This window comes from Acartia tonsa, chromosome 1 (assembly GCF_053477335.1).
Source record: "Acartia tonsa isolate MP-2025a chromosome 1, ASM5347733v1, whole genome shotgun sequence".
In the NCBI taxonomy this organism is placed as follows: Eukaryota; Metazoa; Arthropoda; class Copepoda; order Calanoida; family Acartiidae; genus Acartia; species Acartia tonsa.
Genome location: NC_137260.1, coordinates 51562169 through 51585798, shown reverse-complemented (window position 1 = coordinate 51585798; position 23630 = coordinate 51562169). Strand labels below are relative to the sequence as shown.

Below are 23630 nucleotides of genomic sequence, written 5' to 3'. Positions count from 1 at the left end.
CTTATACATTTAAATTAATATTCTGTAGTTTTGATGTTCTACAAGAGTTCAGTTTCGTTCGCTCTACCTTTTGGTTTTAGAACTTCGCTTTATGGATGTTATCATTCTTTTTTTTCTGATAGATTTAGTTCATCAACATTTTTTAGATCATTATTTTAACAAAATAGCATGGAAAAAGATATAAATTCGCACAACTAATAACTAATAACAGGAATAAAACAAAGTCGATAAGGATCTATCTAACCTTCAATCTATTTAATCAAGTATATCCAAAGGGATAGTTGCATGAAGTGCATTTAACAACTTTGATTGTAGGCATGAGTTACAGGAGTTCCATATAATTTTGAATTACAATAAATAGCAATCAATTAGGCACCGCCAAAGTAGTCATCATGCTGGTTTTTGTTAAAATCTGATTTTCAAGTCTTTATATTTCTAATTCTACCTTATAGAAAATTTAAATTCTTTCAAATATATGCCATATAGATGCAGTTTAAACTATTGAACTGAAAAAAAGCAGTTCACTAAATTCAATTTGAATGCATTTCGTGCAACTACACCTTTTATATATATAAATCTTTTTAGTTTTGTTTTTTCTCAAAATAATTTAAGTTATATTTCAATTTATAAACAAGCACAGAAATATCTCAGATAAAAGTTTTAGTGGCCCTATAAAGGGCGCTTTTCCGTTGACCATTTTCATTCAATTCAAGCCTTTGTCTTCTCAGATTTCTTAGGTAGTAGAACAGCCTGGATATTAGGTAGAACACCTCCCTGGGCGATGGTCACACCATTCAGCAACTTGTTCAACTCCTCGTCGTTTCTGATGGCCAGCTGGAGATGTCTGGGGATGATTCTCGTCTTCTTGTTGTCTCTGGCGGCATTACCAGCCAACTCCAGGACCTCAGCAGCCAGATATTCCATGACAGCGGCCATATAGACTGGGGCACCAGCTCCTACACGCTCAGCATAGTTGCCCTTGCGGAGCAGACGATGGATACGCCCCACAGGGAACTGAAGGCCGGCACGGCTAGACCTAGACTTGGCCTTTCCCTTAACTTTGCCACCTTTGCCACGTCCTGACATGTTGATGATGTGTTTAGTAGAAATGTCAAATTCCAACTGACTAGATTTGAGATTTTCATTGATCATATACCCGAAATTTTTTTACCTGGATTAATATTTTCAACCCATTTCTTGTGTACTATTGCTTAATAATTCTACACCGCCCACTTTTTTGTCAATATAAATCTTAATTTGATAAGTTGACCGCCTGATCTTTAAAAACCACCGTTTTAGTCCACAAAGCCACTTTCATAATCTGTCTCCTCTCAATAAAGAATTTAGGTGAAAGATAAGAAATATAAAAAGGATAAATTTCAAGTGAAAGAAGTATAAGGATATAAATAAGATTTGTATTTGTATGATTTTAATAATAAATCGAAAGCTATTTAGAGAAATCATTCCTGTAAAGTATAGCTAGATATTTTATACCCTATTAAAGATAATTATCAAATAGAGCTGAACTTAAAATTCACTAAACCTTTCATAATTTTTGTTTTCGATATAAATAATAACAAGGGCTGCCAACCATAAGGAAAAGTAGATGTTTAGATGCCCATGAGTCATTTGAAAATTCACACAAAATTCTAAAGGGCCTCTTTGAAGTCAACACACATATTTTCATTTAAAAATTTGATGGATTCCAAAGCAGTTATGTTAATTTTTGCCGACAAATAAAGTAATTTCTAGAGTAGATGAAAAATAAAATTTTGCAAGAAAACTTGAATGTATATTAGAGAGATAAAGACGGACAAACTATGTTATATTTTGGATGGTATAAGGGGATTTTCAAACACATATGATCAGAAGTCTTTCTTGAATAGCAGCCGAGATAATTTTGTTTCCTAGTTTGATTACTCTTTAGCACATTCTGCTCTGTGGTTATAATTAACATATATTTGGACTATAATACAAAGTAGAACGATGTCTGTTTGTTTGTCTGTCTGTTTGTAGCGTTTTTTTTAATTTTTCTTTTAAATCTAAAATACGAAAAATTGGTTTGATTAAACCTCTTGGGGCAAAGCCCCTAGAGGCTAGGGGCGAAGCCGCTAGTTATTATTTAAAGTTACATATCATAAACGTGATTAATTTTAAATAAAATTTTAAAAATAAAAAAATCCTAAAATAACATTGCAGACTGGGAGAATAAAATACATTGGAAAGTTACAGCACTACGGTAAGGAAATGTTTTTTAGTAGCGAAGCTACTCTATAATTTGAAATGTCCGTCTGTCTTAGTTTGGGGGAAGCGTGATTTTCTCGGCTCCTATAAAAGATAAAAAACTAAAAAAAATTTTACAACATGCCCATTATTAAGGAGCCCAATTAACTATAAAACATCAATTGCGGTAGGACCACTTTTTAGCAGGTTTTAGGCTATTTTTGTATTTTTCACATTTTTCCATATTTTTGGTGTTTATGGTCCAATTTTCAAAATTTTTTCAGTTTAAGATATCAAAATAAAATTTCCTGTCATTTCAAGAAAACAACTATGACGGTCAGACTACCTTTAAGCAGGTTTCAGGCTATTTTTGTATTTTTCACATTTTTATTTGGTGTTTATGGTCCAATTTCAAAATTTTTTTAGTTAAAAATATCAAAATTAAATTTCCCGTTGTTTTGAGCATCCAGTATGTAATTTTCTATGACCGTCAGTTTGTTAGTCATAGTACTGATTTATAAGTATTAAAAAAATAAAAACAAAAGTTGAAAAGGTTTCGTGATTTTTACCCAATATACATGTTTTTGACAACTAATCTTTAAATTCTTTTACATAATTTTTGTGCTTCGCTACTTATGGATGTTGTCATCCTTGTTTTTATATATATAGTGCCCCTCCAAGCTATTTCTTTGCTTTGTGTTGCCCTCCCCCAAAATGGTTATAAACCCTCCCAGGATCCTTCGGCATCCTTTTACTTTTATATAAGGATTGCATCTTTGTGCGTTTAAACCGTGTTTGGTGTTATTTTTTCTTATTTTGACACCTCAATGTTAAGGTAAAAACGACATTGAAAAAGCAGCAAAAAAAATGGTCGAAGGAATGTAAAACTGGATAAATTTTATTAAGGAAAGTTATTGATGTATGGTGGTGGGCCTAGTGTGTATGTATATTCATTATACTTGGGTAAATATGGCCAATACTTCTCCCATCGCGACCAGGGATTTAGGCTCTTGTAAATTAACTGAAAATTAGAAAACAAAATTATGGGATTGAGGATTGTTTTGGCTCCCACTAAAAAAAAAATAATAAACATACGTATGCTACAAGATGAAAGTTCATTCTATGAATTTTAAACTCCTATTCTCATTCAACAATCTATACAAAGTCAATTTAGGTTATTTTATATCTAAAGCCAGAAAATTTATGTTATGCAATATCCCTAAAAAAGGACATTAAAAATTTAAATACTTGATTTTAGTAGGTAGAAAATTTTAGGTTTTTTTTACTAACATATGCACCTTATTATTGGAGGCTATGATTTCCGATTAGAATAATAGAAAAAGAAAAGATGTTACCATTCGTATTAAACATTATTTTGATTTTATGAAAAAAATTAAGTTATTCTAAGTTCCCAATTAATTCATTAATTTTAATAAACGAATTAAGTGAGCTTAAATGATTTACTAATCTCTACATTGCTGATTTGGACCAATAAAATAAACTTGGGTAAAAATACACACACAAATATAATATATAGAGCAAATACCTCCTTTTCATTCAACCACATACTCAATCGTCCATTGCATATTGTCTGTTATGAAAAATGTTTCAGTAAAGTAAAATAGTGACAATCAACTGAACAGCAATTGTGATATTCATATGCAAAAGTTTAAACTGTAAAAATATAATATTTTTAAAAACGATTTGATGAAAACGTTATTACAAGTTTGCTCCGTTATAATGTGTTTTCGTCTATCTTTGTTATATTGTTTAAAGTCGTGTTAATTAAATTAAATCTTTATATTAAAATTATTATCAGTTAGAAATAGGGATAAAATATAATTTTTTTTATTTTGGTATTAAATTTATGTTTTTAGTATAGCTTAGATCCAGTGTTTATCTTGCAAAAATGAAAATCTGAAACTATGTTATAGATAAATCTTAATATGTTTAGCTTTGTCAAATGTTATGATAAAGTCAAAACTACAACAATATTTTTTTTCACAAATGGGCATATTTTTATTGTAACATTGAAATGTTGTACATTAGTTTAAATAGCGACTTACATAAATTTATATTTCAGAATTGCTAATAGTTTTAAACATCTAAAAGTATTTTTTAAAGCAAAAGTTAAAACTTTTATACCGATAATTGTTCTTTTTTAAGAAAACTTAATTGGTTATGTATTAATGTAAAAAACATATATGTAAGTAAATAATACAAGGATGATAACATCCCTAAAAGTAAAGCGTAACAAATTAGATGGCGTCACAAAGAAACATTAACAAATATAGAGTAGCAATGCACTGTCACAAAAATCACTATTATTAAGTTAGAAATCGATTGGCAAATCTAATAGGACTAAATTACGATAAGAACTGTCTGTTTTGGACGAACAGACATTCCATAAATACAGAAAAGCTTCGCTTTTAAAACCTATGTAGAATCAAATAAATTCTTTTTTTATTATCAATTATGAACATAAAGTACGCAATGCAATTGATTGAAAAAGTAAACACAAACATGCACCATCAATATAATACATTACAAGAAATTACAAGTAAATCACGGTGCTCCTTAATATGATCAAGATTTGTAGCAAATATGGAAACATCAATAAAAAGTTCATCAAGAAATAGTTAAACAAAAAAGCTCTTAAAATAAAGATCACTACAAAATTTTAAAAATCTTGTGTTTGTGTTTATTTTAAGTTAGATAGAGTAAGGTTTAGATGAGCCCTACGAGATAATACCCTGTAGATTTAGGCTCCAGCAGGTTATAAGCCCTTCTAAAGATAAATGGCGTAGATTTCAATGACCAGAATACGACTATGCAAAGACAAACCTACACACTCTAGTAAAATAGTTGCTAGAACACACATAGTATTAATATGGAACAGAGCAATTAGAACAAAATGATACATTACAACTTTTCGTTCAAATTCAAAACCTATCTTATTTTTTATAATGTCTTGAATGCATTTAGGAACATTGTGTAATGAATCCAATATTCCACTAGACATAAGATTCCAGAATTATAGGACGGACAGGCGGATTTTATAGAAGGTAAAAATGTCTAAAGTTTTTTATTGTAATAAATCTAAAAGATTTTATATAATTCTTGTTTTTTCATCTGTGACTCTAAAAATATGTTAAATAACAATTTTGTTATTCTATTTGTACAAATTGTGTTCCATTCATAAATATTATTAATCCATCTATAAATAGAACTTTAATGAATTATTTGTGAATAAATTAAGCTAAATTTTTATTGGTTTTCAATATCGTTACATTCGTTTAGCGCTTAATTGAAATCTTATCAAACCTCTATTTTGAAACTGTCTTAGAGCATATTTATATTAAGTTTTATGAAAATTACAAATAAACATTAATGACATGCAAATTAATAAGAAAAACATTACATGTTATTTCTTGTCAATTAAAAAAAAACATTGTGACATTTAAAAGTAATTGTTTTGTTTTCGTCCAAAGTGTTAGATATTTTTCTTTTACCGTTACCCATAACATCCAAAAATAGTTAATTTTATTTCTTCTTGTTGAAACTAATAACAAATAAAAAGTAAAATTTGATTAGTCATCAATTAAATTACAAATGTCCGCCCGTCTGCATGGCCTTGTCCTATAGAAGTATTGTCTATACCCTCACAATTATCAAAACTTTATTTCATTTCTGTATACAACATAGCTTTGTTCAATAATGCATGATATCAAAATTGTAAAGCAAAACAAAATTAGGTTAATGTTCGAAATTTAAAAAGTGAATTATTGGACAGTGCTACTGCACAACTCAGTGACAAGCCAGACTATTTTTTTAAAATAAAAATATTGGACAGTTCTACTACACTACTCAGTGACAACCCAGACTATTTTTTTTAAATAAAAATATTGGACAGTGCTACTACACAAATCAGTGACAAGCCAGACTATTATTATGAAAAATAAAAATACTGGACAGTGCTACTACACAACTCAGTGACAAGCCAGACTATTATTATGAAAAATAAAAATACTATACAGTGCTACTACACAACTCAGTGACAAGCCAGGCTGTTATTATAAAAATAAAAATACTGGACAGTGCTACTACACAACTCAGTGACAAGCTAGGCTGTTATTATAAAAATAAAAATACTGGACAGTGCTACTACACAACTCAGTGACAAGTCAGACTATTATTATAAAAATACTGGACAGTGCTACTACACAACTCAGTGACAAGCCAGACTGTTATTATGAAAATAAAAATACTGGACAGTGCTACTACACAACTCAGTGACAAGCCAGTCTATTTTTATAAGAATAAAAATACTGGACAGTGCTATTACACAACTCAGTGAAAAGCCATACTATTTTTATAAGAATAAAAATACTGGACAGTGCTAATACACAACTCAGTAACAAGCCAGACTATTATTACCAGTATTTCCAATAATTCCTAACAGTTCACATTAATATTCACAAACATTTTTCGCAAAGTTTCCTCAACTGTATTTTGTTTACTAATAATTTTCTATTTAAAATATATTTAACCCTCAAATAGTTTTGATATTTTAAAATGTTCTTTACTTAGGCAATTGTTTCTATAAAATATTAACATTCCTGTTTAAAGAACTCTTAAAATCTTTAAAACATAACAATAATGACGAAACTGTTTTGTTTTATGAATTAGGCTATTTGCTACAAATGCACTTAAAAGTCCAAGTTCATTACTAAATCAGAATATAGAATTTTAAAAAAGTGCATGATTATAAAGTGGTACTAATTAAACAAGTGAAAATGACATACTTACAAAAGTATCAATGTCATTGTTAATACAGAAATCAGAAAGGGGAATATTATTAGTTTATTGCATTAATGCCATCCATACATAAAATATTTGCAATTAGAACTTTTTTATATTTATTTGTACCGTAGCTACTCTATGATTGTAAACCATGTGTCAGAGATTGTTCCACTATGCCAGAGTAAAATGGAAAGATTGATCAAGTACATTACTCTTTCTTCACTCTGACAAAATTCCGCTGTGTTCTGTACACACACAGTCACCTGTATTGACCAGTATATACATACATACACTCATACATTCAGAGATTTTATGCTTACTGTAGCTGCCATACTTAAGAATAAAATTGTCCTTGTGAATTTGGTTTTGTTTTTTCTTTCACACATGAATATAGTTTTGGCTTTCTCAAATTAATATCACCATACAGCTGAATTAATACATTAATAATACTTCTCATTGTTTAACAATGTGAGCAATAAAAACGATCCATTGAAAATTTTAGGGAGTAAAAATCTGTTAAATTTGGATTTAGTTCAAAATCAGCAATAGCTACTCTGCTTTTTACCATTCCTAATAGATTTCAGATTACCTAAACTATGTGAAAAGTGTAAAAATGTTTAATTTAGTATAAAAATGTTCGGAAGCTTGCAATGTTATGTAAAAAAGTGAACAAGAGTGACTTTTTTCAATTACAAAATGTTGAAATAAAATAGCTTAAAATTAGATAGAAACATAACTTAAGTGAAAAATACTATGGGAGGCTTTAACAGCAAGAAAAGACACCAAGAGGTACTTTTATTAATCCATAACCTTTGGGCATTTTTTTGTATTTTATTAAGCCTTTATAAGTTGTATATTTTGTAGAAAAAAAAAAATTTTTAAACCTTAAAACCTAGCCTGAAATATTGCATTAAAAAAAGACTTTTTTCGTCTGTTAATTTTGTTACTAATTAAGTCTACAAACTTTTTAGCAACCAAGCTACTCTTTAGGCCAGTTCTATTAAGCTTATCTGTACTGTACACCTTTTGGACCAATATTCTATTCAACTGTCTTTTAATTTCTACTTCTTTAACTTTACTTCTTTTTTTCGTGATACTTCATTTTTTTGCTCATTATAAAATTTTTCCTTCAAAAACTCCACTGCTTTTCAAAATAATTATTCTTGTATAATTTATATTACTTCATACTTGTACTACTACATACTAGGCTGATATTTGGGAGACTACACCCACAGTTGTGATACCTGAACGGTCACCCGTACCTGCAGTATCCAGGACCAGGAACACTTCCAGCTATGAGCCTGCAGTACCGGAGTCTGACTCCAGTAATGGTCGCTTTACCCGGCTAGAGTCAGGTTTTAGTAACAGGTAGGCAAACTTGCGGATTAAAATTAGAAGTAGGGAAATTATGAAAATCATAAATAAACATATTCACGTTAAAATTTATCCACTACAATTTAAATAAGAAAAATGTTTCTTGATAGAAAAAGAAAGAAAAGAATCTATTTATTTTATTGAATGATTTTCTTACCTAAAAGATAAACCTATACCCAGAACCAAAATTAAGATTCTTTGGATTCAGGGTAACTCAACGTTTTAAGTGGTTAGCGATATCTTAGCTAACAGAAAACAAAAGTCCTTACTCTTTGAATAAAGAATTATCAAATCAATTTAACGTTTTAAACATTCCTTTAGATTACGAGACTCTCCAGAAAAAGCAGAATGGGCTTCCAGCTCCTACAACCTCCTAGATCTTCAACAACAGGTTTCAAATGTTTCTGAAAGACATTTCTTTATCTGGAAGGTCCGTCCGTCCGTTTTAGAAGTGTGATTTAATATTGCTTATTCTTGAGGATTGGTAAAAACCATATTTTTGAATATGAAATTATCTAAAATAAATCAAATGTTTTTGTATGTATGTTGATAAGTAATACACTTGTGTTAAACTTCATCACTTGTTCTTGAAAAAATTGAAAAAAATAAGAGAGGGTAAGATAAACATAAAAGCAAAAAATAATTTATGTCATAGTTAATGTCGTAGGGATACAGAGCAAGTGCTTCGCCAAAAAGAATAGAAGAGTTCCAGGCTATAAATCTGCCAAAGTTGGCAAATGAATCTGTTTGTCCCAAAGATTATGTGCCTAACCAGGTATCTTATTTAGGCTGACTGTTTGAAATAAACGCATAGCTTCTTATATATTTATAAATATATGAGAGTGTAGAATTATACTTAACAGAAATTCCATGTAAAATCTGTATCAAAATAAATTAAATACAAAATGTTGAATATGAATATAAACTTACATTTTAAGATTTAATTATAGAGCTTTTTAGATTATAACATTATGCCTAGTGATCTAGGAATCCAAATTATATCAATTAGAATCATAATGTTTGAAATGGACATACGGACGTTCTGAATTTATAGTTTTTTTTTACAGTTGCTAAACTTTAAATCGATAGGACAAATCTAACACGTTAAAATTTACGATAACTTCTATCCGTTACGGAAGGACGGGCCTACCCTAATCTTTATTAGTTTTTAAAAAGTATGGGCAAATTCTTGTGACGTTCATAATAATTAATTATTTATCAGGTTCGACCACTGGGTGAAAAGAATTATTACAGTTCCTCGCCCAAAAAGACAAAGAAAACGGTAAGTAATATAAAATTATTCAATTCAGAAAGACATTTACTAATATCATAGATTTACAGGCTTCATTATTAAGTTTCAATGCACAATTTTCAAATCCTAGATTTTATATTATGAAATTGTATACAAGGACAAATAATGGAAAAGTTGATTTTTGGAATATTTGTCATCTAACTACTCTGCAGCTTAAGAATTCAATAAAATACTAAACTGATTTGTTCTCCTTTTTAGGGAAGCTTTACATAGGTACAGGGTGTAATAAAGCTATTTTATTTTAGGTTTCAGCCTTAAGGTTGTTTTAGGCATTTTTTCTGTCCCTTCTTATCCTTTTGAAAAGAGCCTCAAGATTTATTCATTTTGATCAGTGGCTTGCACAGATATTCGCTAATGGAGTGTGAGGCTTGAGGAAGCGTATGAAAGGCAAAAGCCTTCCTTATCAATCTTGTCTTCAGGGAGGTGTTGTTGACACCCCCTACAACCATCTTTTACAAGCACCCAGCATAATTTGTGACTTTCATTTAGGGAAGAAGAAAGGTAAAATCTGAGACGCGGCCACCTTGGAACAATGAACTTGTAGAGAATAATAATAAAGCTAAGAATTCAGTGCAGGAGTCGAGAAGAAAACTTTCTCAACAAAGTGATATTAGGAATCATTTAAACATTTGAGATAATGAGATAAATTATAAGTCTTTGGTACCCAAAGTTTTATAACCATGTTATCTGATTTTTTGGCTCAAAAACTTTGGGTTCTTTTATTAGATTTTGATTGTTTGGTTCAAAAATAGTAGTGTTTAAACTTTTTAACCAATGTACAGATGGGGTATTTTATTTGTTAAAATGACAAAATTTCAGTACATTTGATTTACAAACAGCAGAACAACCTTCAGCTCCTGTTTTTACCAAGATTTCAAAAGTAAGCCTTAATTTTTAGAAACATTGTTAAAGTATTCTTAGAAAACAATTCAAAATTTTGTATGTACATTTGACACTTTTTAGAGCGCAACTGCTCCAAAACCTACCACAAGTCCAAAGAAATCCTCGCGAAGTCCTAAAAAGTCGTCCAGCTCCAAGAAATCTCCGACCAAAACATTGAATTCTGGCCAACTTTCCAAAACTACCAGCCGCAGTGATCCAGCTCTGAATAAAGGTACAAAAATTAGATTATTTTTAAATTGGACCCAATTTATTATCAATATCCAGAAGGGGAGGAGGGGACATTGGACTGTAAATTTCTTAAAGTTATGTAACTACGAAATCATGATTTATTCATTGGCTCAATAACTCTGAGTATTCTTATTTAATTATGATTGGTTGGTTTCAAACAAATATTGCCCTAACTTTTCAATCAATAATTTTAATCTGCAGAAAAAGTAATATTGTTTATCATAATTGAAGATGTATATCAATATTAATGTATCGACCGTTGACTTATCATTTTGAGATCACTGATATCAAGTCACTTTCTTTAAGTTAAAAAAATAGATTAAAGTATACTCATTTATACTATTTTGGATCTTGACATCCACTAGAGGGTGGTAAAGTTAATAAACTAATAAAATAAAGGAAATCACCAAAACCTAGGTGGAAACTCAGCAGAGAGGCCAAAGTCATTGGACACTAAGAAGGAGAGTATCGCCATACCCAGCCAGGTGAAGCCTAGCAAGAGTGAAAGCGCACTGGTGGAAAAGAGACAAGATAAGAAACCTTTCAGGAAAATCTCACATTTAACACATTTTCAAATTTTTGTATATTTTGGTCAATTCATTGGTTAGCCAGTTTACATAGGTCCCTTCATTCAAAAACAACCTGAAGCTTTTTGTATTTAACAATTTTGCAACTGATTTACGTACATTTTTTTAAAAACTCATTTGAATATATTCTAATTATTCAGTTTTGGCATTTTAAGTTAATATTCGTTTGTCCTACCGTTTAAGAGCCTCGCTTTCATGAATGTTGTCATACCCTTACGCCCCCCCCCCCCTCTCCCTGGGTAAATAAAAGATATATCCAATACGAGAAAAATCCATGGGGATTAGTAACCCCCAATTGTGCTTTAGGGAGAGTCAACTCTAAAAAAATTAAGAATTTGATTAAGTTGGTCGCTAAAAAAGGGCTCCCACCTCCCCTCTACCAGATTTTTTTTAGAGTGAGGGTTGAAAATGTGTAGAGCAAACAATGTGCAATATATATGTGAAGTTTAAATTATGATATTAGTGTATATAATCCAAGTAACAAGGAGAGAAGTAGGATACCTCCAATTTCAACTAGAAAAATACCAACACAAGATACATTCAAAGATAAATCAAGGTACATATAAATTATGACATTTTCAGTAAATGTTATGTTTAAAAGCCAATTTTAAATAAATAAGCGGTGTTTTATTGAAATAATACCAATATATATTAAGTATCTCTAAAGCAAGCATGTTTAGGTAAAAATTATAAAAAAGTTACAGTAGACCTTGGTTAGACTTTTGTTTAGACATAGAAACATTAGTCGGTGCTTTCACTCAAACCTACATCTTGCCCATTGAAATCCAACCCCCTTTCCTATTTTATGAAAATTTATTTCTAGCCCCTGTTGAGCAATTGACACTACCCCTTCTGAATACTATACATGCGAGGCTCCATTGCCCTTACAGTTTACTTAACCTTATTCTTCCTAAAGCAAAAAACGCGTTTTACCCAAATTTTCTTTTGTGGTCCAGATGCAATGTAAGGGAAACTGCTCATTATACTTAGTCAAACCTATTATACTTATACCACTATAAGTAGAAAAGCTATGGAAATTTACTTTAAATAATATGTTGTTAACAACATTTTAGTATAATAAAAGGTACGGGATTTTAATGGTTTTCCTTTTGCGCACCTTGATATTAATTATAAAATACCCAATGCTTAAAAATGTAAGCAAGTACTTTACTAAAGAAAATAATACATAAAGCTATATACTTTGGTATTGTAATATTTTATACCTTAATCAAATTTTATTACTTTCATAAATAAATAATCAGCCAAAAATTAATCAAATTTCCGTTAAATACAAATTATGTATAGGGCCAACATAAGTTTTATATACTAAACAATTATATAATGTTTGACAAATCATATTTTATGAAACTTAAATGGTACGTTTTCAAACACATTTATTAAAATAGTTATATGGTTTTATTTTTTATAGCGAAGCTACTTTAATACACTTTTTCTGTCCGTCTGTTATGCTATGGGGAAAATGTGATTTTCTCGGCTGCTGTTTAAGTGCTAGTTTTTTTTGGTAAGGTATTCATTACAACTTACATGGTCAGTCAGTCTTTCAGTCATCCTACAAAAGAAAAGACATATTTGTTTATCTATTTTTTTTAATTTCTTGATTTTCTATTATTTACCTCTTATTCTGTTTCTTCGTTTTCTCTACTTTATGACTACTGAACATCCGTTTGTTTGTCCTAGGTTTTTTGTGCTTCCCTTCTTATGTAAGTTGTCATCCTTGTTTAATTCTATTTATCTTATGTCAAAAACAAAAAGGCCAAAACATGTTATCAAATGCTTTACTTAAATCACACTTCACTAAAAAATTATTTTCCCTATTTTACAATAATTAATTAGCAATATGAACCAGAACTAGTGCAGCGCTAAATTTTTGGACTATAAAAGAGCAGTAAACAGTTATAAACAGTAATAATATAGGAAACTTTTTGCATAATCAGAAAATGAAGCAGAATTAAAGCAAATTTTATAAATAATTTAAGTGCAGTTTTTGCGACATGACGGATTGTCAAACAGATGGACGTACAACATATATCTAGAATCTGCACAAGTTAAAAACATGTTTGCAAAAAAAAATAAATATGTTACTTAACTTAATAATTTTTTTGACGTCAATTGTTTTGTAAGTACTTCTGTATCATATTGTTTTTGGCCATATTTAATAAGAGATATAAGTTTTCCGGAATTTTAATGTAGGGAGTAGATTTGAAATCTGCATCAAATTTTAAGGATTTTTTATAAAATTCGTTTTTTGTAAAATTCTTTATCTAAAAGCGAAAATACATTTTAAGTTAATTAATTTTTACCAATAGGATAGGTGGATTTTAAACTACCTGCGCTCTAATTGGTTGAATGATGTACGACATCCAATCAGAGCGCAGATTTTTTAAATCCACCAATCACAGATGCCAAAATTAATTAACTTAATTTGTATTTCCGCTTTTAGATAAAGAATTATACAAAAAACGAATTTTATAAAAAATCCTTAAAATTTGATGCAGATTTCAAATCTACTCCCTACATTACAATTCCGGAAAACTTATATCTCTTAATATTTAATTCAACTTGTAGTGTGTTCTACAAAGCTTAGAAATTCAAGTTTCCATTGAATACTAGCGATTAAGCAAAAACTATAAGTTTGGGAAGGGGGGGAGGGGCGATAGTAGTAATTATTTGGAACGATCTCTCATGAGAAATTTGAAGTACCTCACCTCCTGTAAAATAGAATAAAACCTTCTAAAGACCAATGAAAAGTTAGTCAGATCTTTTGAAACAGACAAATAGGTGTGTCTGCACGTATGGCCTAATTCATATATGTTTGTTTAATAATTAAAATAGCTTGGTGTACATTCACCCCTTTCAATATTAACCTTTCAATTTTTACTTATTTTTTGCCTCTTATTTTCTGCTCCTTTTTCTATATTGTTATTGAACCCTTTTTTAGACCTTACAACTCAGGACCATTATGCGTAGAGCCACGTATATTAGTAAGGAATTTTGTTTGTCCCTTGATATCTCGGTAACAACTGAACCAAATAAGCTTTCTTTTTCAGTGAAGCTTCACATGGATTTCTGGATAAGTTTAGGCTTTTTTCTGTCACCTCAATCTTAGAATAAGATGCCTTAGATGTTTAGGGTTCAGTCACTGGTATTTTATTTAATGTATTAATTTTCAGGTTTACATGTTAAGGCCTTATTTCAACTTTAGTGCCTAACCTAAATGAATCTCAATTCAGGACCGTAACAGAAAGTAACTCAAAATCTGTGATAACCGCGAGTGACAGATACAAGGTGCCGAGCCTACCTAGTACTACAACAACAACAACTACTAAACCATCAACCATTAATAATTCATCAACTCCCAGACGAGGAGTAGCTGCAAGATCAACTAATAAGGGGTTGAATACAACTTCTAAATCTTATGGAAGAGGTATGCATTTTATTTCGTTCATATTTATCAAACATGGATGCCAACACCTACAAGAATAAGTGGTTAAGATATCGAAATAAGATGTAGAGTAGAGCTTATAGGTCAGGGGAATTATTGCAGTAAATTTCAAAAATTGTACAAGAGTAAAACAAATGATCATAGTCTAAAATTATTCTATTGCGTTATAGACAGAAAGACAAAGTAATTTAGAAAATAGATTCTCAATGGTATCTCCATCTTTTAGAGCATTTTTCTTTCTTACGGACATACTGACGGACATTTTGAGTTATAGATTAGCTTTCCTACTAAAATAGCAGTCTTGTAACGAACATTAAATTTGTTAATAAGGCTAAAAACATTTATTGTTATCTAATGTTTCATTTTTTTAGTGCTTTGCCTATTAACAAAATTATTATTTTACACAATTTAGCGTCCAATTAAATGGTTGTTGAACCTTTCTTAACATTATAATACATAATACGTCGTCAAAATATTATTAAGTAATATTTTGTTATGAAAATAAAATTTATAATTTGACAAGTACAATGTTAATAACAATTAATTATGCAAAACATAAAGTGCAAACACATAATTCTATAGAAAGCGTTTATTGAATTAAACATATAAAAATGCCAAATGCTATTTTCAATTAATAATTTAAACAAGATATCAATTATAAAAGAATACTTTACTTACAATTTTTTAAGTTCTTTAATAATTGGCCTTTTACAACATTCTTTTAAGTTCTGTTTTTAAAATAAAAGTTTATTATATTTTTCATCGGGTCTCGGCAGCCGTGACAAAGCCTTAAATTTAAACCCATTTGTATGCTTTGAAATTTGTTGTTGAAAAGCTGGAATGACCATTTCTGGGTTAGGTTTGGTCTCTATCTAATTGTTAAAATTTTAAAAAGTTAATTTCCCTGAGACTTACAGGCGGCTAAAGCGCGACTGCCAATTCCAGGTTTTCATGTGAAAGACAAAAGATTTCCCTTCGTTATTTTTATTTAAAATCAAATATATACAAATCAACGGGAAATTATTTAAATGTACCTTTTCTGCAGCTTAAATATATATCCAATTAACTATCCGTTTATCCTAGGGTACGTTTTATAAATCTGAAAATTAAAACTATTAATTTTTAATCAAATTCTGTCTAAGGTATATTTAGTTTTGTTTCAACTAGCAAGAACAGATTTAATATCAAATTAAAAAATATATTAAAACGTTTTGTTTGATTAGGTGTATCAAAGGATAGTAGTTTATCAGTGAACGGGGGAACCACAATTTCAGGTGAAATTTTTCTTTACGTAAGTGAAATATATCTAATTCAGGTTTTATATGTATATGTACATAAAAGTTCAATTATCTAAGAGGTATTCTAATATATCAACATACTGAATAGTGAAAAAGGCCCTTAAAAAGAACTTCTTTCGAAAAATAGAATACGGCAAATCTGTTTTGTCACACAATCATTAGGATATAAAGAACTTTTACTGACTGATAAAGCTCTTTATAGTCCTATATGATAATATACAATGCAAATGTCCAATGATAGGCCAATACAGATACTAATTTACCAATTGCAGGCAAGTATACATTTTAATTGACCAACGGTAGGCGAGTATGACGTCATTTCTATAGGCACTATAAAAAGCTTCCTGACTGAAAAACCAACCGAATGCCCGACTTGAAAAAAAGTTCCAACGAATTACACATAAAAAACTACTTATCATATTTAGAATTTACAAACCTATCTGGAATAAAGAGTGCGTCTGGGAGTCTTGCAAGTACTGTCAGTAACTTTGCTTCAAGAACCAAGGTTTATACTTTAATTTTTGCTTATTATTTTCCAATAAACAATTGTTATTGAGTTAATATGTAAGTTTATTCTGCGCTTTCTGTAAAATATCTTACTTTTGGTGGTTGACAATTTGAAAAAAACGTCTGCATTGAACAAAAAGCTAGAAAAATATAGTCATTTATTTTGTACACACAAAATAAGCTGAAGTTTAGGCTACTGCAGCTTTAGATTTTTTGAAGAAAAAAATGAAACTGACTGGCGCCTTAAGGTCTTTATTTATGTTAAGAAAATTGGTTGAAAGCTGAGACTTACTAAAAGGGTCCATTGAATAATTCTAAGGCAGATTAACACTATTGTTATTTTCTGTAAAACAGTTCCTCTTTATGTTCCATATCCAATATAATATTTCTGATTATATTAGGTGATCCAGTTTAACGATAAGAAATGCAGCCTCGGGTCAATAGGAATGGCTCAGATCACAAAAATAGACACACAGGTAAAGGTGGGAAATACAGAATTTTATGCAGTTGTAAAGTCACTCTACAAGAATAGTTATCGGTAATTTAATAAACTCATCAATTATTGTACATCACTATAAATATTAGTATTTTACAATATTAAGATCCCTTAACTTGCAAAATCAAATCTGTTTTAGTTCTAATCAGGGCTTGAGCCTCAAATTTAAACCCGCTTGTGTGCAAAAAAAAAACTCCTGATGGATTGTCTGTTTAGGAACAGGATTAGACATTTAGCTGAATTTTAAAGTTATATGATGACAATTTCACTGAGGCTCACACGCGGCTGATGCGCGGCTGCCGAGCCCTGGTCCTAATCCGGTTTGCTAATTCCAAAGCATTGATTTTATTTTTACTTGCAAACTAATGCTAACATAATAGTAATAAATTCAAACATACCTAATTTCACATAAAAACTACCTATAGATTTATAAAACAAAAATATGACAAAATATTATCTAATTGTTTATTAGTTCAAGGTGCGTCAGTTTCCTGGTGGCCCCCAGGAGGCCATTAATAAGGTGGTGACCCTACTCAACCACGAGGATTGGGAAAAACATATTCAGGGGCTGGAGATACTCAACTCCCTGGCACAAAATAATGCTGAGGTAAGGTGAAAAATTGGATAAATGTAAAATTAAATGTAGATAAAAGAATGTGAACAATTATCCGAAAGAATTGCCCTTTAGATGTAGTTCTAAAAATAGTTTTAAATTTTTAGAACTTGTATACATTTTGTTGATAATTAATCCAAAAGATATTTTAGTTTATTAACTAGGTAAATCTCAATCAGGTTCAACTTATTTTGGTTGAGATTTTTATAAAACATGCTAGCCTATCAAAAATAATATTAGTTAGGTTTTTATAAATAATTGTTTGTACGTTAAACAGATAGATACTTCAAAACTCAAAATACTTTTATAGTTATTTATGGCATCGTATTATAGACAGCTTTCAGCGGATATTAAAATTTAAAAAATTATTAAAACCAGTTTGGTTAACCCCGAGGAGCCGAAGGCACGGGCTAACAAAGCTTTTTATCAATTTTAAAAATTTATTTTAATATTCGTGGAAAATTATCTGCAATACGATGCTATACATAATTTTTCAATATGGATGAAAGCCGGTTCTAATCCATCGTATATAAATCAGTTTCAAAGCCATACTGGAAAAATCCTTATCAATATTTGGGGATTCTTCGTATTTTTTACAGTAGCTTTTCTCCTATTACTAGCCCCTGCGGGGCCAATTTCCTAACCCTGTGGGACAATCACCTAACCCAATATAACCTAACCTAACCTAAAATAACCTATAAAATCAATTTTAAAAATATGACGAATCGCCCCTTAAGTTGCGTTGCCACGAAAGGGACTATTCCCCAATATTTTATTTCAGGCGTTGCATGGTGAAGAGGTTAAGATAAGAAATTTACTGATAAAAGAAATAAAGAATCTAAGATCCCAGGTAATAATTAATTAGACAGGTATGATTTTATTGTAACCTGCGATCGTGGCTTGACACGTAGCGCATCCACTCGTCGCAGGGGAGGTGATAGGTTCGAATCTCGGGCAGACACCGCGTCATAACTAAAGACGTTAACAATGGTTCCTACTGCTGCTATGTCAGGTGCGCGACATAAATAGTAAGAGTAGGGGGAATGCCTTGGCCCATAAAGAGGGGTGTTAGCGCAACGTTAAAATGGATAAACTTCCACTTCTCACCTATTCAAGGCTTAAACACCCAGACATATCTCTGTGTATAAATATTAGATCAAAAATGCAATTTGTACGATGTTTGAATAATTAAATCAAATTAAATTTTGGTGTTAATTGAAGAAAATAGTAAAAAATTTACATTATACAAAGGTGACAAGAGCTGCATGTCAGTGCACAGCTACTGTATTCTTGTCTCTGGGCCGGTCAATGGAAACTGACCTGGAAAAAATAATCAAAGAATTATTACAGAAAGGAGCGGATACAAACAAATTTATAAGGTATGAAAATCTTTTCATTTGTAACCTAAGAACAGGGACAATTTACTTTATGGACGTTTAGTTATAAAACAAGATAAACCACCACCACAAAAGATATATAAAAGAATTGTTTTTATAAGTGTCTACAATCTTAAATCTTGATAATAAAAAAAACGTCTTATACAAAGTCGAGAATGTATTCAAAATAAGGGGAGAAGGGGGTTAGTTTTTCCTTTTTTATTCTTATTACTTAAGTACGGTAAGGTTAGGTTATATTGGGCATTAGGTAACTCTGTAGGGTTAGGGCACCACACTATTAGAGCCTCACTGTGATTAGACATTTGAAGAAAAAAAAATATTAAACAAGGAAGTTTCATTGCTTGATAGAAACTTAGTGGGAAATCTTGATTACTTGATTATTTTTTTATAGAAATGATGCCCATAAAGCTCTAGACGTGATGGCAGAGAATGTTTCTGTGTACAAGGCTGTCACAACTTTGTTCTCATTCAACCAGGACCAGAAAAATGCAGTGATCAGAGCCAATGTTGCCAGGATTGTAGATTCTATTATAGTCAGGTAATCATCGTATTTGCTTTCATGAAATAGAAAGGATGCTTGTCTATCTGTGTGTGTCTGTAAAGAAAGATCTCGCCAACCACTGATATGAATAATAACTTTATAATTATCCTTACGATTATAAAAACTTTGAAATTTATACCTCCAACCTCTTAAGAAATATCAGCTGTGTCGGTTCATGTGTTATTGCCTGAAGACACATTTACATAAATAATAAGATTTAGGGGCCATATTTTATTTGTCGCTAAAAGTCTAAAAATAAAAGTGGGCCAATATTAAATAAAACTAGTCTCCATTGTCCATAATTTACTTTATAATACAAGTTTTTTTATCAAAATTTATTATAAAAAATTTTTCATCCCAAAACTATTGTAGGTTGGGAGCTGAAAGATTGATGGGAAGTGGGGAAGAGCTGCAGGCCTCAATATTCAGTGATGGAAGTTTACAGCTTGTGGATGCTAATCTTGATGTCAGGTAAAATGTAAATGACAAGAATAAGGTATAATCAACTAGCATAATAATCAAAAAGTGCTTTGTTGCCAAATTTTTCATGGAGCTAAAACAAATAATTATAAACAGCTGATTGCGAGTTTTCTTTTCTTATAGAATTTTCTCTAATAGGTGCTATTTGTTATTCTCATCTAACTAAATTCTTCTTTTTATACCAAAGTAATAATTTAAAATAAATTGCTTGCTTAATACAGCTGATTTAATGAGTAATCTAGATAGTTTTACAGGAATCGTAAAAAAAAAAAAACAGCTGATGTGGCTTCTTTCAGCCGTCTGGCTGAATATTGCTACAGCAGGGCCTGTCCTTGCATTTTTTTTTATTTGTAAACTTTTGACTTTAAAAAGATGTTTGATTGTCATATGTATGACATTATATTTTTTATCAAACAAAATTCTTTTATCTAATATTATTTACTAAAGTATTTAGTGGCTTAAAAAAACATTAAGATATAAAATACTAAATATACATATGTTATCTTTTGTAAGTCTGCTTTAAAATTTAATTTCATATCTTTAAACGGAGATAAGGCCTTTTAAATCTTTTCTCATTAAAATAACTTAGTCTTACTATGATATTTATTCTTGTTTTTTGTTTTTAGACAACACGCGAAACACATGTGGACAGAGCTAGTTGAGCATCAGATGACACAGAAACTTGTCGACAAATATGCAGATCAAACTCAAATAAGAAATATACAAAAAGTTCTGGATTCATTACGACCATAATTGTCGTCTTTTATTTACTTTAAAAATATGCAGGAATACCTATATAAAGTGTTGTAGATAAGTCAACCTATATTTTATTGATGTATACTTTCTGTTTAGAGGTATTGATTACATACATATAAAGTAAAGAAATGAGATTTAATTTTAAACTAGCTAAAACGTTTTTACAATAAGACTTCCACCTTTATTTCTCCTTTTATTTTTTCTTTCAGTAAAATCCAAATTGTTGACATTAAAAATTAATTATAGGCATACTAAATAAACAACGAATAAATAAGATTTATTTTATATAGCAAAATAGCAATAAAATTGTTTTAAATAAACATGTTAAATCTACTTTTAATTGAAACAATTTTAGCAATTAAAATCCCTAGGCAAAAATCTATTAATAGCTACTTTATTTGTGAAAACCTAAAATTGTGATAAGAAAATTAAGTACCTTCAGTGTTGAACGGTATCTAATAATTTACAAATATCTATAATAAAATTATAAAATTCATTTAAATCATATACACAGCATTGTTAAAGATTGTCAAATATAAAATATATATTTATGAAAGAATAAAATACACGATGAAAATATATAATATAACAAAATAAATTAAAACTAGAATTGTTTTCTTTTTTTACTTTTGCTTTGATTTTTTTGTTTTTTTTTTGGATACATCCTGATGGCACTGATTCCTACAGATTGCTCCATGCTATAAAAGTATAAAAATCTAATATCTGTCTGAATAGACTTTTACAAACACAAACATCTTACATGACTCAACACACAATGATAGGGCTAAATATTGTAGGTGCGCAGATGAGAATATTATAATAAACAAATGGTTGTCTGACATGGTAGCTGAGACAACACACACAAAAACTTGTGTATACAAATATGTAGAATCACAACTTTGACTTTAAAAGCTGAGCAAGAAAGAGGTTTGGGTAACAAGTGATTCCAAAGTGGGGATGATAAATTAAAATGTCTTAATTTTTCATAATGTAAGTCTTAATTCTATTCAGCCAAAAATAAATTTGTTTAAGCAAAAGTATTGAATTTCTTACATATTTTGAAATCAAGACGACTTTAATTTTTACATTTACTTTTAAAAGGAAATGAAACATTAATAAATTAAATACTATTTCAATAACCTACTTCCTATACAGGTAAATAATTCCCAACATTCAACCTAACATAAAGGCTAGATGTTTGTATTTTTTGTTGTTAGTGAAACTGCACCTTCATTCCAGTTCATTTGTTTGTCTGTCTGGGTCTTTGCTATTTATTTGCTGTTCGTTCTTTTCTAGCTCAAGTCTAAAAAAAATATGAAAAGTAATTTTAAAAAAAAGAATTTCGGTGCTTTCCTTTAGCTACCTATCTAGCACTTAAAGCCTTCCCCTTATTCATTTTTTAAAGAGATTGAAAAAGAGGAGGGATTATAGTTTCCTATGCTTGGCCACTGCGGGGGGACATAACCCTGTGGAGGTACCGAGTGCCCAATTCAACGTAACCTAACCTCACATAAAGGAATAGACAAAAAAACAAAACACGACTACCTTCAAATTTTCAAAGTATTTTAAAATGAAGGGGAAGGGGAGTTTTTGAACTCGACTGGGCCTTTTAAATGAAAGTGCCAAAATTATTATTTTTATGTATAATTTCTAATAATCAAAATTTCATCCAAAAATGCATTTATTCCTATATAAATTTAATATATTGTATTATCAAAAATAAAACTGAGAAATCTATTTTTGACGAACAAAAGCCAGGTATGGAAGAGATTATGAATATTCAAGTTGGTTTTAAATCTATCATCACCTTTCAATAACAAAGAAGAATTTCAAGCATTATTAAAAGCGAAGCTTTCCTACATTAAAGGTAGATCCTTTCGTTCATCCGTCAGTCTGTTTGTAAAAGACAGCTTTCATATTTTTATTAGGCTAATAATGATACTAATGTTTGAATGGTCCTTTTTAAGCGTAGCATGAAGGGTTCTGTAATAGATGGGCGAGGCTTCCATTGTTTGTTTTTTTGTTTTTTTTCCTCGACCATCCTTTATATTCTTGGAAAATACAAGCAAAACACGATTGCATAATTGTAAGATTGAGACAAAATAGAAGAACAAAATATATTTTTTCCGCACCAAATAATTTTAATTATTGGCAATTACACCGAAATCTTTAAGAAGCCTGAATTATGATTTTCATGTATTATTTTTTTGCAGATTTTAACAGTAACTCAGATAAGAAATAAAATGTTTTATCTTTATGAAAGTTTAATTTTAAAAAATTTTTCGACAACTATGTAAATTTAAAAATGAAATAGGCTAAAATAAATAGGCTTCTCAAAAATAAAGAACTCAATCGCTTCAAAGTTAGTGAGATCATAGCGGACAAACAAAAAAACCCCTACTACTTTATATAATACTAGCGGCTTCGCCCATAGCCTCTAGGAGCTTTGCCCCAAGAGGTGATCAAAAAAAAATTAAGGTGAAATTCGTAAAAGGACCAGGGAAATCTTCAGCAAAAAAAAAGGACCAAGGAAATCTTCTGCAAGAAAAAAAAAGGACCAAAGAAATCTTCTGCAAAAAAAAAGGACCAAGGAAATCTTTTGGAAAAAAAATAGGGGGGGGGGTTTTTTTTGTTTTTGGGGGAGTTGGG

At 30.1% G+C, this 23630-nt stretch overlaps 3 protein-coding genes across 3 annotated transcripts; 2 read left to right on the top strand and 1 right to left on the bottom strand.

Annotated features, from left to right (window-relative positions):
- Positions 1-577: 577 nt before the first annotated feature.
- LOC145312144 (histone H2A-like) lies at positions 578-1092 on the bottom strand. The gene has a single exon (XM_080151335.1). The coding sequence runs from the start codon at positions 1084-1086 to the stop codon at positions 709-711; it is 378 nt and encodes a 125-aa protein (XP_080007461.1). The 5' UTR covers positions 1087-1092; the 3' UTR covers positions 578-708.
- Positions 1093-7614: 6522 nt separating this feature from the next.
- On the top strand, positions 7615-10345 carry LOC145327977 (uncharacterized). The gene is made up of 6 exons (XM_080171501.1): positions 7615-7815; positions 8234-8394; positions 8722-8791; positions 9068-9175; positions 9623-9682; positions 10202-10345. The coding sequence occupies exons 1-6, from the start codon at positions 7780-7782 to the stop codon at positions 10343-10345; spliced, it is 579 nt and encodes a 192-aa protein (XP_080027627.1). The 5' UTR covers positions 7615-7779.
- Positions 10346-10494: 149 nt separating this feature from the next.
- On the top strand, positions 10495-21706 carry LOC145327967 (TOG array regulator of axonemal microtubules protein 1-like). The gene is made up of 12 exons (XM_080171490.1): positions 10495-10499; positions 11894-11986; positions 14682-14875; positions 16117-16167; positions 16617-16696; positions 17100-17174; positions 17667-17801; positions 18589-18657; positions 19059-19186; positions 19596-19742; positions 20118-20216; positions 20852-21706. The coding sequence occupies exons 1-12, from the start codon at positions 10495-10497 to the stop codon at positions 20976-20978; spliced, it is 1203 nt and encodes a 400-aa protein (XP_080027616.1). The 3' UTR covers positions 20979-21706.
- The last annotated feature ends 1924 nt before the right edge of the window (positions 21707-23630 follow it).

Bases quoted from the DNA above. Each gene is read 5' to 3' on its own strand.
- LOC145312144 (XM_080151335.1), bottom strand. From the start codon at position 1,086: ATGTCAGGACGTGGCAAAGGTGGCAAAGTTAAGGGAAAGGCCAAGTCT.
- LOC145327977 (XM_080171501.1), top strand. From the start codon at position 7,780: ATGGGAGGCTTTAACAGCAAGAAAAGACACCAAGAG. The intron at 8,395-8,721 runs GTAGGCAAACTT...ACATTCCTTTAG, and splicing joins GAGTCAGGTTTTAGTAACAG to ATTACGAGACTCTCCAGAAA. The intron at 8,792-9,067 runs GTTTCAAATGTT...TTAATGTCGTAG, and splicing joins TCCTAGATCTTCAACAACAG to GGATACAGAGCAAGTGCTTC.
- LOC145327967 (XM_080171490.1), top strand. The intron at 18,658-19,058 runs GTAATAATTAAT...CATTATACAAAG, and splicing joins TAAAGAATCTAAGATCCCAG to GTGACAAGAGCTGCATGTCA. The intron at 19,743-20,117 runs GTAATCATCGTA...AAACTATTGTAG, and splicing joins GTAGATTCTATTATAGTCAG to GTTGGGAGCTGAAAGATTGA.